The sequence below is a fragment of the Phoca vitulina genome, unplaced genomic scaffold, assembly GCF_004348235.1.
Source record: "Phoca vitulina isolate PV1807 unplaced genomic scaffold, GSC_HSeal_1.0 scaffold89, whole genome shotgun sequence".
Taxonomy (NCBI): domain Eukaryota; kingdom Metazoa; phylum Chordata; class Mammalia; order Carnivora; family Phocidae; genus Phoca; species Phoca vitulina.
The window spans coordinates 2561969-2576150 of NW_022589792.1; the positions used below are offsets into that span (position 1 = coordinate 2561969).

Below are 14182 nucleotides of genomic sequence, written 5' to 3' on the forward strand. Positions count from 1 at the left end.
AAAAAAAAAAAAAAAAAAAAAAAAAAAAAAAAAAAAAAACCAAAACCGAAAACAAAAACAAAAAGCGGGAGCCCAGCCCTCTGTCACCTGACTGAGTGGGAAAGAGGGTGAAGGGGTCAGTGGGGAAGGGGCTGCAGGACGCCCCACGTAGCTTTTAACCCTAATGTGGCCGAGGCAACCACCTTATTTGTGCTAACATGAAGTGTTTTGTTCCTTATTACTGTGATTAACATTAGTATCGGTGTCGGTAACAAAGCTGAAATCACATATTTAGGATTTAGATCTGATTAAAAAAAAAATGCTGGGGTGGATGTTCCAATTGGAGCAGGAGAAAAGAGAATGAAAACAGCTTGGGGAGGGCAATGCCAAATCCGGTTCCTCGCTGGCTCCTGGATGTCATGTTCTCTTTTTGGGGGTGGCCAAAACCCGACCGGTGTCGGGACTCGAGGCGGCCCCCGCACGCCTAGCCCGGGCGTCCACGGGAGTCGGTGCAGACCGGACCCCGCACCGGGGCGAGCTGACAGGAGTTTGCGGCAGCGATAGAACATGGAGATGTCATGGGCGCGACAGAGCCTGGCGGGGATACCAGCAGCGTGTGTGTGTGGACGGCAACGTTGTCTGTGCGCGCGTGTGTGTGAGTGAGTGAGGGAGAGAGAGAGAGAGAGAATAGGTGTGTGCTCAGGCGCTGGGTGCCTCTGTCTGGCTGCTGAGGCTGACATGGGAGCAAGCGGCTGGCGAGGCTGGTGGTGGCTCCAGACCACACTTCTGTAGAACAATCACGAGAGAAAATTGTCGTGGGAGGGGGGGAGGAGGAGGAGGCGGCGGTTTTTCTTGTGCCCCCCTTCTAACGCTTCTTTTCTCCTTTTCTCTTTCCCCTCACCCCGGCTTCCCCTCCTCCCGTCCTCCCTCGCCCCGCATGCTCCCGGCTTGCCGCCTGCAGGATGAGTTCCACCCGTTCATCGAGGCGCTGCTGCCTCACGTCCGCGCCTTCTCCTACACCTGGTTCAACCTGCAGGCGCGGAAGCGCAAGTACTTCAAGAAGCACGAGAAGCGGATGTCGAAGGACGAGGAGCGGGCGGTGAAGGACGAGCTGCTGGGCGAGAAGCCTGAGATCAAGCAGAAGTGGGCATCCCGGCTGCTGGCCAAGCTGCGCAAAGACATCCGGCCTGAGTTCCGAGAGGACTTTGTGCTGACCATCACGGGCAAGAAGCCCCCCTGCTGCGTGCTCTCCAACCCCGACCAGAAGGGCAAGATCCGGCGGATTGACTGCCTGCGCCAGGCCGACAAGGTGTGGCGGCTGGACCTGGTCATGGTGATTTTGTTTAAGGGGATCCCCCTGGAAAGTACTGATGGGGAGCGGCTCTACAAGTCGCCCCAGTGCTCGAACCCCGGCCTCTGCGTCCAGCCACATCACATTGGAGTCACAATCAAAGAACTGGATCTTTATCTGGCTTACTTTGTCCACACTCCAGGTAGGTCACTCTCCACCCCCCCCCCCCCCATTTTATTTTACTTGCCGCCATTTGTTTTGTGTGTATCGCTCCTCTTCTTTTCCAAAGGATCCATGCAATGGGCTTAACTAGCACGCCTGTCCTGCCGGGGGGCTGCAGCCTGTGTGATGTTCCCCGTCCCCTTCTGTTTCCCTCCACCCTCCCCATTCTTCCTCCTTCGCTCCCTTGCCACGGTACCTACCGGATTGTCGTGCATCTCCCTCTTTGGAGGACTCATCTTACCCAAAAGACGCTGCAGGTCTTAGGACTGGGGCCACACTCCCCCTGAATTACCCACAATGGTGAGAGTTGGTGATGAACACTACCACACACATACAAAAATCACTCGTTGCTCAGATTTAAAATGAGTCAGAAGTATTGGGAGCCAGGTGCTGGCTTTCCTGCGGCTTCCCCACAAGTCCTAGGGAAACGCGGGATTTGGCACAAGCGGGGTGGGCAGCAGTTCGGTGGAGAGAGGGGCGTGTAAAACCCCCGGTTAGGAGCCAGAATGAATAGAAAAGAGGAGAGAAGGCAGAGGCAGGCAGATTCTGGGGCCCAGATGCCCAGGCGGGAGCTGTTGTGGCTGGGATTTGGCTGCCGGAGAGTAGGAAAGTCGTTTGACTTCATAGAAAGTGAAAAGGAGCAGGAGGTTCCGTGCGCTCTCCCTTCCGCCGTGTGTGGCTCCAGTGGGGAGACCCCAGGATGGCTGCCCACAACCCCCACCCCTCGGCTGGGAAGCACAGAGGCTCTCCCCAGCACAGGCATGGCAGGGAGGAGCGTCGTTGCTGCGGTGGTCTGAGAGAAACAAACAATCCAAAAACTCTGCAAATTTTCCTTTTCCTTTTGTGTTCCAAGTAGTTCCAGTTCTCCTCTTTGCTTTTCCAGTTTACCCAGCATTTTGGGTCGGGGTGGTGCAGTTCTCTTCCTCTGTTCCTTTCACTGCCCCCCCCACCCTTTCCCTTTTTATAATTTCTTTCCGCTTTTGTTTTCTTACAAATTGAAACAGAGATGGCTGGTTAATTTTTAGCCTCCACTCAGCTACGCCCAATTTACTGCCGCCTTTGAAACCTAAACGGGCGGCACTCTGTGATTAAGCAAGGCAGAAGTGTGTTTACATTATGCCCAACCAACTTGTAATGAGAGGGCTACCAAACCTTTTTCTCTGTGTATGTGTGTGTGTGTTTTTTTTTCCTTTCCACCATTCCGGTATTTTTTTCCCCCTTGTTTCCCTTCTTTCTCTCTTTATGCAAATGTAACAGAATGTGGCTTAACTTCAACTCTGGTGAATGTTCTTTCCCGCAAGTGTGTGTGTGTGTCTTCCTTCCTGTTCATTCATAAAAAAGAAAAGCAACTCACTTTTCTGCTGTGGTCACTCCCTTGCCTGTTTGGGAAGTTGGGAGGAGTGGTATGACTTAATCCAGAGATGAAATTTTGGGGAGCTTTTAGCATTGCGTCAGGAAGGTAACCTTTACTAGGATTGGCACTGATGGTTTATATGTTGGACAACTCTGGGGAGGAAAAGGTGGTGTTGGAGGCCTCTCTCCTTACTCAGTCACATTCTCTCTCATTCTGAGAGGTGGCTTTGGTGGTTGGTTGGAGGCAGTGGACAACCCCTGCCCCCCTTGCCCTGGCCCCCGAAGCCATTGCTCCCTCCATGGATCTTTCTAGGCCTACACCTGGCCCCCTGTGACTATCGTGACCCCTCATGAAGAATGCCTAACTGCCAGTCCTCTCCTCTGTTCGTCCTTTTTCTTTCTGGAAATGAGAGACTAAAGAAAAATTTGAAAAGTTATCCTCTCATTCTCTGTCTACACAGCAAGTTAGAGTGGGGAGGGTGTGTGCCTGGTGGTGCTGGAGGTAGCTTTGGGGGAGCTTGGAGCCTTGAGTTTGTGTCTGTCAGATAGATCTTCTGCAAGGGGATTCGGTATCTTCTGATTTCAGAACTAGGGCCTCTGAGATGGAAATCAGTACTCATCTTTCTCTGGCTTCCTCCTACCCTGCTCTCTAGCTAGATCCCTGTAGCCGAGCTGTTTCCCTTTCCTCTTTTATTTTAGGCCAAATTCTTGACTGCTGCCAGCACGGGGCTGAGGTAGGATGAAGTGTGTGTGATGAAGGAGACCGTTTGTGGCCAGCCTCCTGGCTCCTGGACTAACCAGGCAGGTGTCGGGAGAAGGGAGGCATCCCCGCCCACCCCCCAGCTATAATGAGATCACTTGCCCAGGAATATGAGCGAATTCATGCCCCATCGAATGCGACCGCAGCCATTTCTGTCCCGGCTGAGGTCCAGTTCCTTGACAAAAGCTGAGTGGAGAACTGAGGACATTTTTAAATAATTCATCTCTACTCCGGCTCCCTGGACTCCAGATAGTTTCAACGAAGGTAGGATTTCTTGCTGGAATTGCTTTAATTCAGACGTGCCTCACTGCAGAAGCAGGGGTGAGTCGTTGCAGCACGGGCCACCCGTGGGCCTGGGGTAGATGGTCTCAAGAATGCGAGGAGCAGGCACGGCTTTGCCCTCAAGCCACCCCAATGTGCTAGAAGATGTCTTCTCCTGGCTAATTCCCCAGACAGCATCGATGTGACAGCACAGCCTTCTCCATGCCCGTGCACTCCGACGTCCTCAGCAGGCCGCCCCTTGTTCCTTCCCCGCCCTGGAACCTGGGAGTGGGGGCTAGGGTGGCAAGGGCTCAGACAAGAGTTGCCGTGGATTCTAAAAGAAGTCCTTTTCTTCCCTTAAAACTGGGCCGAAGGATCAGCCTGGGCTGAGCTGGTGGTGCTGGGTGTGACGACAAGTGAATTTGACACGGTGCAAAGCGTGAGGGCACTGCTTTACCTCCACGTGCCGTCGTCATCCGTGGCCCTTGCGTGCTCTTATTTTGCCCCACATGAAGCTTCGAGAGGAGCCATGGTTGGGGAGGGAATCTAGGACGTGTGTGTGATGTCTGGAGCTGCACTCCCAGTGTGCGGCGTCCAAAAGACCGCCCAGAGTGTGTTACGGCCTCCATGAGGGTTAGCCTTCCTGCTGGGAAGGAGTCTCGCCATGTGTTTGTCCCATTTAGGAGGGGACATTGAGGCAGCTCAGGATCAGAGAGCACTGTCATGAGGAGGAAAAGTGTATCCCTGATGATGTCCTTCCATCCAAAGAGGTTGCCCTAAGGCAGGCGGTCGAAGATAGGCTGGGAGCGCGGGTCCAGGAGGCCTCTGCTTGTGTGGGGAAGGATGGCTGTGCTGGTCTGGGAGTGCTGCTAGACTCTTTCCAAACCTTCCACGGGGCCCTGAAGGTGAACTGGTATCTTCAGACCTGCCCTAACCTAGGCTTCGGCCCTAGGAAATAGAAAAATCTGGGCGCCTGGCTGGCTCTGCTGGTAGAGCATGTGCCTCTTGATCCCGGGTTGTGAGTTCAAGCCCCACGTTGGGTGGAGAGATTGCTTAAAAATTAAAAAGAAAATCTGAAAGTAATAAAATGCTTTACTGAATGGAAATGGCAGTGGAGGCCCGTGAAGTCCAGATATTCGGGTGGTGGTTCTTTCCTTTATCTCCACTTTTTCATTATGGAGAAATTCACATGTAGAAGGAGCCCCCTTCACCGGTGCCAGTAGTTTGCCAACTTACGGCCAGTCTCGACTCATCCATACCCCCCACTGCCCACCCACGCTGTGTCGTTTAGAAGAAAATCCAGGCATTGTAGCTTTTCGTCTGTAAATATATCTGCGCACATCTCTAAAGATAAGGAGTTGTGAAGAACATAACTGCAATATCACTGTCACACCTAAAAATAATTTCTTTAGTTTCTTTAGTTTGGTCGGGCTAGTCCGTGTTTACATTTCCCTAATCATCTGATTTTGTTGGTTTCTCTAGGTCAGGATCAGAATCGGAATCAGGTGCACACAGGGGTGTCTGGCTGGCTCAGTCGGTAGAACATGCGACTCTTGATCTCAGGGTCGTGAGTCCAAGCCCCATGTTGGGCGTAGAGCTCTAAAAAAAAAAAAAAAAAAAATCAGGTGCACACATTGCAATGGGTCGATAGGTCTTTCAAGACTCATAACCTCTAGGTGGTCCTCCTCCTCCATCTTGGTTTCTTTTCCGGCAGTTTTTGGGTTGTTGCTATTGAAGGACCTGGGTCATTTGTCCTGTAGGGTTTCTCTGTCTGGACTCCACAGCCTGTGCTCCTTTGGGTTGTTCAGGGCAGTGCTCTGAAAGGAGATTCTGCCTCCCTCCTCACTTCCAGGTCCTGGGACGGCTGGACCTTACCCAGCACAGGAAATGGATTAGCACCTAAGGAATTGTCTAAGTGAACTTTTACAAGTGCACGGTCACCCTTCTCAGGTATTAAAGTCCCCTGGTTTTTGCTCTCTGCTTCAGAGCTCAGGGCTTTGCAGTGAGCACTGGTTTTCAGGTCCGAGGGAGGACTCCTCATCTGGGTCCCTCCCTGGTGGTAGAGGGCATCGTTCGGCCATGTTAGCCCTGCCAAGATGCAGCCGATGCCAGCAATGCCCCAAAGTCTTCGCTGGACGCTCGGCCCATCTGGTGGCTCTGGTGCCAGTGCATGGGAGGGGCCGGAGGAGCACCAGCCGTGCTCTTGGGGGACTAACTCCTAGCATGGCCCCTGTGCCACCTCACCCACGGCCTCCTTTTTCAAGGCCCAGAAATGCCACTGGTCTGCGTCTTTGAGGCAACACCATCTGGTGCCAGGGCTAGCGGAGACCGCAGGGCCCAGGAACCAGATTCATATGATTCGCAAGATCTACGGATCATCTTTTAACCCAACGTAATGTCCCCTTTAGAACATCCTGGAGGAGAGGTCGGTTTTGTGCAAAGGTCAACTTCGGTCGTAAAATTCTTCTGTTCGTCCAACCCCGAGAATGGTTAAAGGGATGAAAGCAGCTAACACGTACAGATACAGGCACAGAGCGGGCAGGCAGGGGCTCATAGCTGCCGCAATCACGGCTGTTAGGACTTCGTGCGCCCAAGGCTGCCTCCCTATCACCTTCACCTGCCAGTCTCATTTCTGGTAAGGGACGATGCAGGTGAGAGCTAAGTTTTCTATAACATGGCAGCCTCGCAGATGCTGAAGCCCACTCTCATGGTTCCTTTCCACCCATCTCCCCAGGAAGCTGTCCTTTCTCCAGGCCAAACATTGCCGGTCCCTCCTGCCTCCCGCACCGGACGCAGCTCCTCGAGCCCTTGCCATTTTGGTCACCACTCCCTGGAGGCCCTCTTAAACTGGAGCATTTGGTATGGAACACAGAAACTCGAGGCTCAATCAGATCCCATGGTAGCCACAGGATTTTCAGGGCCTTCCAGCTCCGTAATTTGTGGGGCCCAGTGCAAAATGAAGGTGCGGGGCTCCTGGTGCAAAATGATTAGGGACTGCAGTGTGACAACAGTGAGAACATTAAAACCAAGCATGGGGCGTGTGTGACTGTCCAGGTTGCACACCTGTAAAGCCGACCCAGGCCACCCGTGCTCTGTTAATGTGACAGGGGATGCCTTGCTTGTCGGGATGGAAGGGTGATGGGGGCTCAGGCTAGCCTCAAGAGGGGATGTGACCCCAAAGAGGAGATCAGAAATGCCCAGAGCCAGTCCTTTGGCTTGGCCTCATCCTAGGACTCCCTTGACCATCTGCTCCTGTCCCCTTTGTCCATAGCCTATCTGCCCAACCGGTCAGGGGTCCGCACTGGCCGTGATGCACAGGGGTCTTGGTGGAGTGCCCACTCTGCTGGCTGAGTTGGAAGCTGTAGCTCAAGGGAAAAAAAGACTCAACCCTTGTCTGAGCTTGAACCAGCAGAGGCGGGCTGTGAATAAGCCGGAGGGGACCTGGATGCCTGAGCACGGTGACCAGCTGTGCTCCACCACCCACCCAGAGGAGACAGGCCCACTCTGCAGCGGGAGGGCTGGGCCTCAGATACGCAAAAGGACTTCCTGAGGATTCTGTTTACTTTTTGGCACTGCCACAGGGTGGTCGAATTTCCTTTATTCATGAAATACGCACTTGGTGAACCTACTGTGAGCAAGGCCCTTCGAAGAATGAGAGATTCCTGCATGCAGCTGGCAGGGTTTGGGTGAGGGCCTCATGATGACTTCTAGAAGCGCTGTCCTGTAGGCGTGAATGTGCAGTGATCCATGCTGGAGGGGAGGGAAGACCTGCTCAGGCTTCACCAGGGGCCGTGGGGAGGGAGGCAGGGCCCATCTCTGCCACTTTCTAGTGTTGCACAGACCCGGGGACGCCGGGGAAGGGTGGGCCAGAGGGGCGGAGGGCCGTGCCATGGTCCCCCCTGTTCTGGTGTCCTGTGGCAGCTGTGCAGAGAGGGCCCAGCTGAGCATCCCCTCTTCTGCCCAAGGAAGAGGGTGGCTCTCTCCCCACTCCTTTCTCTCTTTGCCCCGTCGGTCCCACCCCCCTCCCCTGTCTCAGGAGCTGCCACGCTTCAGTTAGTTTATCCTTCAGTGTCCGATTCAGAAGTCCTTTCAAAGGCCCGAGCCGTGTCAGCGCGGTGCTCGCACAAAAGGCCTCTTTGATTTCTTGTTTGTTTTCATTTGCCAGTGGAGGGGGAGGGGGCTGGAGAGAAAGAGCTTCTGGGTTTTAAAATTTTTATTTGGGTTGCTTCATTCTCAGAGGGGTTGGTTCCCTGGAACTCCTTCCTGAGTTGGGGGCTTGGAAGGCGATGATGGGCGGTCTTCTGGGGAGAGGGCTGACGGGGGATGTGGGGGCTGCCCCCACCAAGCAAGAGGGGGAAGGGTGGGGGTTAGGATATGGTCGTTGGTTCACCTTCAAACATTCCGTGCTAGGCCCCAGGGTGGGAAGGGTCAGGTTAGAGCCCACTGCTTGGGTAGGGAAAGGTCTGACGTGCCTGGCACCAAAGGACATTCCCGTGTTAGCTGTGGACATCCTAGTAGAGGCCTCGGCACAGCTGTACGATTTGAGCAGTCCTGAACCTTGACTTTGCCATTTTCCCTTTAGTGTCCCAGATTCCCTCTTGGATGAGAAGGGAGTGGGGATCCTTCTAGCATGCACATTCCTCGGAAATTCTAAGTGTCTTCAAATACAGGCTGGGGCTCCCCACTCTCTGTCAGGGAATGAAATGGAGGGGTGACAAGTCTACCCAGCAGCCTGGCGTCCTGTTGCCTACAGGCCTGGGACAAGCCCCCGTCCTCCCAGGCTTGCTCTCTCACTCCCCCCCGCTCCAAACCCCACCCCATACCTCTTGTCTCTCCGTGATGGCTGGTTTGTGAGGCGCTGCAGCCATGGGTGCCCCTCCCAGAGGACATGGCCCATGGCTCCTGGAGGACTTTGAGGACAGGGAGCTGAGGCTGCAAGGAGACAGAGGGCTGCCCTCGCCAGCGGTTTGGGACTAGAGGCACCCAGACTGGTGCCTGTCGGGGTGCATACTTTAAGCACATTTGGGTGCGTCCCAGCATGCAGTAAGAAGAGGTGCAGCCCATCGGTTGCTGTGCCTGTGTGGAGGCCTGACTGCCACGGCTCAGGAAGGGAGTGCTGGAGAGTGAGGCTTGGGCAGGTGGTCACGGGCGTCAGCAACGGGGAAGTGTGCCCACTGGGTGAGGGGGCTCCGCAGGGCCTGGTTGGCAGACGGGAGGAGGAGGCTGGGGGGCTGAGAGATAGATAAATATAGCTGATGGCATTTCTGATGATAGGTTTTTCTTGGCACCAAGGGCACCGTGGAAAACAGCACGACAAACGCCGGCCCCACAGGCCGCTGTCGCCATTTTAAGCATGTTTGAGCCGAGGGGTTGCTGGCATTAGAAGAGGGTCCCAGCAGGCAGAGGGGCTGCGGCAGGGAGGTTTGGCTGGACAGGGCCTCACCCCCTGGGTGCCTGTGTTTTTTACTTTGTCCGTATGGGTATCTACTAACTGATTTTCTGGCCCTTTGGGGATTAAAAAATATTTTGGGGTTGCTCTTTGTGGGCTTGTCTCCCAAGTGACTTACCCCCCCCCCCCCAGCCACTGTGGCCTATCTATTGGTGTGTGTGTGTGAGGGGGTATTCTGGCTCTTGTCCTCACTTTTGATGTCTTAATGATGACCTGGCATGCTACTGCCCCAGGTCAGGGCCATTGTTCACTGTTATTTGGGGGACATCCAATAACTTAAGGGGCACCCATTTGTTCAGGCTCCCAACAACTTCTTGTTCCCTGTCCAATGGAGGAAGGGGCACACCCCTGCTCTCCCTCCCCTGCCTTAATTCTGTTTTTTCCATCAAAGGCCCAGTTATGGCTAAGGCACCATGCTGAGTCCTGTCTGTGTGTTAACCACCCAAATTCTCACACCGATTCTGGTTTTAAATCTGTGCTCCTGGCTGAACGTGTTTGTGCTGAGGTGACTCACAGCGGTCTCTGTGTGCAGTGGGGGGATCAGTGAATCAGACCCAGGGGGCCTGGGAGTCTTCCTGGAAGATGACCTGTTTGAACCACTAACCCCATCTTGAAAGACAGTGAGGAATTACCTCGTTTTTGTCAGCTGGCTGAGCCTTTTCAGCCGCCAGAAGCTGATTCCCTCCTCACAATGGTTGAGTGATACAGGCAGGGCAGGTATTACTATCCCTGGGCCCGTACAGAGACGGGAGCCCAAGTACAGAGATGTCAAGGCACTCAGGTCACAAGATGAGTTTCCGGCAGAAGGACCCCAGGATCCAGGTCACTGAGCACTTCCACCTGTGGGCCTTGCTGCTCCTTGAACTTCATGGGGATTGCTGGCCTTGGCAGAGTCTCAGAGGAGAAAGCTGTGTGGGCCCCCATGGTCTCCCTTGCTCTCTAGGAGCTGAGACGGTGGGGCTGGAGCCTAGCCTGTGGCTCAGCTCAAGGGCTCCCCCAGCTGCTGAGCACATGGGGTGGAGACAGTGATCGGGCACCTGGCCTGTCCTTGACACTGGCCTCCCCACCAGCTGGCCCCCTGCCTCCGACCTGAGAGGTAGCACGATTCGGGTCGGGTCAGGTCCACTGAATGTCTTCACCCTGCCGTGGCCAGCTCGGCTTCTTGGCACCCCTCCCTGGAGTATGGGGAAGGGCAGGTAGAGTGGGGAGGAAGTCCAGGCCTGGGGCCAGGCGGCCTGATCCTTGCTCTGTCACGCCCTTTTCCTGGGAGTCTGCTTGGAATCAATGTTTGAAATAAAAATGAATGTAATTATCCTAATTAACCAGATGATTGCTGGAAGTTTTGCAGTAATCTTCTCTACATTGTCTCTTATGCTCCCTCACATAAACTCTTGCCCTTACCCCTTTCTTAAAGTTTGAAAACTTTGGGTCTGTGTACATAAAAACTCTCCCAACGTGTGGAGGGGTGGGGCTGTAGGGAGAGGCTAGCCCATACTAGAGATTTTCCTGTTTCTGTGGCTAGTGAGAGAGGGACATAACCTCTTAACCACTGACAACAGCTCCGGTAGAGCAGTTTCCCAACCACGGCACTGTTGGCTTTCGGGCCAGGCCATTCTGTGTCGTGGAGACCGTCCTGTGTGTTGTGGGCTGGTTAACATCTCTGGCCTCCACCTGCTAGATGTCAGTTGCAACACCCCACCCCAGGTGTGACAACCAAAATATCTCCAGACATTTCCATGGAGAGAGAATGGCCCCAGCTGAGAGCCTCTGGCCTGGAAGAAACAGAGGGATTCAGACAGAACATTGCCCACATTTACTTCTTGCCTCTCCTCTCAGTCGCATGGCAGTAGAACCTCTGAGCCCCGGCTGTTCCCCTGCATGTCCTATGCCATTTTCCCTTTCTGGGCAGCAGGAGCCTGGGCTGAAGCAATCTGGGGGCTCCTCTCCCTCATGAGAATCAGGAGCCCATCTAAGAGTCTCCTCCCGAATGTCCCTCCTAATATCTTGCATCGGGGTCTCTCTGTGTGCTGGGGCTGCTCATTTGGGGACTAGAGCAGGGGATCTGCAATTCAGCTGACCCAGGCCTATGTGACAAGCTAGTGGCGCTGTCAGGGCCATCCCAGACCCCGAAGAGCAGCAGACATTTGTTTCTGCAGCGTGGGATGCAGAGACCAGAAGTGTCGCCTGAGCCTCAGCACTACTCTTTTTAAATGATGTATTTGATTTTTTTTTATTACAGTAGTAAAACACACTCTCTAAAAAATTCAAACAATAGAGAAATGAAAGAGACAGACAACCTCTCCAAACAACCCTCCTGCGCCAGAGAGAAACTCACTTCCCTGATCTGTGTAGGTTCTTCTAATTTTTTTCATTAATTCGTAGATCAAATAACTTAAAAATGGAGATACCTATTTTAGGAGCAGATGGTATGTTTGGGCTAATTGAATCGGGTCCAGGGAGTGCCACTGTGGTCTTGACTTTTCCCATGCCCTGCCCATTCCACCCATGTCCCCCATCACCCCATGTGTGGAGCCGACGTCCTTGTCCTCTCGCCGAGGTGACAGTTTTTGCTTGTCCTTCCTGGGGGCTGGGTGACCAGTAGAATGTGCGTTAGTGTCTGAGCAGCCAAGATCCTGTCGAGGGGCATTTCTCCTGGCTATATAACCCGGATGGTGGCAGTCAGGGCCTGAGCCCCGCCCACGCTGAGACCCCCCGCCAAAGGCGCAGCCACCGTGGGAGTGGGGGTGTGGCTGGGGCATGAGGGAAGGAGGGGCCGCTGAGAAGTGGCCTGCTTGGCCCCAGCCTCTCCTCTCTGGAGCCAGCCTCCCAGCTCTTTCCTGGAGGGCCAGAGTGAGCCTCTGCATGGGGTAGACTCTTTGTCAACTAGCCTGGCATCCTAGAGGCTTTTCTAGACCCTACGGGCTCCTTCCAGGGTTGGTGGCGGCTGCTGCTTTTTTCCTTTCTTAAAATGTGGGGTGGGGGCGCCTGGGTGGCTCAGTTGGTTAAGCATCTGCCTTCCGCTCAGGTCATGATCCTGGAGTCTAGGGACTGTGTCCTGGGTCAGGCTCCCTGCTCGGTGAGTTTGCTTCTCCCTCTGCTCCTCCTCCCCACCCCCGCCGGCTTGTGCTCTCTCTCTCGCTCTCTCGCTTTCTCTCTCTCAAATAAATAAATAAATAAAGTCTTTAAAAAAAATGGGGGGTGAAGTGTGCCTCAGCCTTCTGGGATTTATCCCATCATAATTCTTGGTGTTGGGCTTAAAGATACGGCAGAGAGAAGAGTGTTCTCTCCAGGCCAGGGGCAGGGACAAGACTGGGAGAAGGAATCTGGAGAGAGCTTTCCGGCTGGGTCAGCTGGTCTAGGGGAAGCTGCAGATGACAGCCGGGAGTAGGGTGACACCTGGTGACTCTTCTGGAGTGGGCGGAGTGTGCAGAGATATCAGGAGATCCCTGGAGGCGGCCTGCAGGAGGCTGACTGAGTGCAGCCTTTGAGGAGTGTGTCCTTATTATGCCTGCAGATTATATCCCCATTAGCGCATAATTATTATATAATGGGTGTTATTGCATAATGGCAGTTATATAACACGTGGCCCAGAATACAGGGTGTGTGTGTGTGTGTGTGTGTGTGTGTAATAAGTGTATATTCTCTGGCTATAAATAGCTGCCAGCCCTGCATTGAATCTGTGGTCACACCAGAGCCACCTTATAAATACCCGGCACTGGGCTATAAATTTCTGAGTGGTGACGTAGGCAGACATGGTACCTAGTTAGGAGGTGGTGGGAGGGACCTGCAGCCCCACCCGGCCACATGACATCACTGTTTCCATAGTAATAAGAACGCTCCCTGGGGGACCAAGCAAAGAGAGGCCTTTAAAGGGAGGAGGCAAATGGTTAGAAAGCTGGACAGGGGGTATTGTGCCTGGGACTGAGCATGGTGGGGTTCCCTGGTTGGAGGGCTGCAAGGGTGAGACAGGCTCTCTACCCTTAGGTGTTCAACCAGTGCCAGGGCAGGAAACTCCATTTTCTTTCATCTCTTCTTTAGAGGGTCTCAGGGCCCCTCCTTGTGTGTAGCAGGTTGGGCGAGACTGCTGCCTGTTAGGAAGAATGGGGGAGCCCATGGTCTCTCTCCATTCTTCCCTCTCCCAGGTGACCTCTTCATGGCTCTGGGGCCACTAGCTGAAGGGGAGCTGAACATGGGCAAACCAGAACTCTGCACTCCAGTCATGTCCTCCCCAGGGCGGGACTGCTTCCCTACCAGAGGTTTTAGGCCAATTTTGGCCTTAGTAATATAAGAAGTATGTGAGTAATTTGGAGCGTGTCTCAGAGAGCCTTTTGGAAGTCATGGCACTGGGAGATGGCGCCTGGGAAGACACAGGAGACAGGGATAATATTTTGGCCCCAGAAGAAGCTCTGGGGTGGGATGTCATGTATTTCGGTGTATGAGACGTAGTTTCCTATTGGGTGGTAAAGAGCTACTCTTCACATTCCTGAGGAAGAAATCTGTTTGTTGGCAGGTGGCGGGATTGAGGTTAGTTGGGAGGAAGGAAGGGTGGGTGACCAACTTGTCACAGTATGACCAGTATTTTTTTGGTTTCAGCACTAGAAGTCCCTTGTCCCAGGAAATCCCTCTGTCCCTCGCACACCAGGACGGTTGGTCACCCTAGAACAGTGGTTTTAACCAGGGGTGACTTCGACTTCCAGGGAACATTTGGCAATGTCTATAGATACGTGGTTCTTACAACCGAGGGAGGATGCTGTTGGCATCTAGCGAGTTGGGGCTTGTGCACGGGATAGTCCCTCAACAAGGAATCATCTGGCTCCAGACATCACTAGGTGGTGAGGCTGAGAAGCCCTGCCGGGGGGGGGGGGGG

The 14182-nt window shown here is 53.9% G+C and overlaps 1 protein-coding gene across 9 annotated transcripts in view; it reads left to right on the plus strand.

Annotated features, from left to right (window-relative positions):
* The window catches only part of NFIX (nuclear factor I X), a 96393-nt gene that overhangs the window by 27394 nt on the left and 54817 nt on the right, over positions 1 to 14182 (plus strand). For 4 of the 9 annotated variants that reach the window (XM_032395905.1, XM_032395909.1, XM_032395908.1 and 1 more), the window contains exons 1-2: positions 454 to 597; positions 941 to 1472. In XM_032395905.1, the coding sequence (XP_032251796.1) occupies positions 547 to 597; positions 941 to 1472 (583 nt within the window). In that variant the 5' untranslated portion in view covers positions 454 to 546. Of the gene's footprint in view, positions 1 to 352; positions 635 to 940; positions 1473 to 14182 lie in introns of those variants that run through there. The other 5 variants (XM_032395906.1, XM_032395913.1, XM_032395912.1 and 2 more) reach the window with 2 other exon arrangements.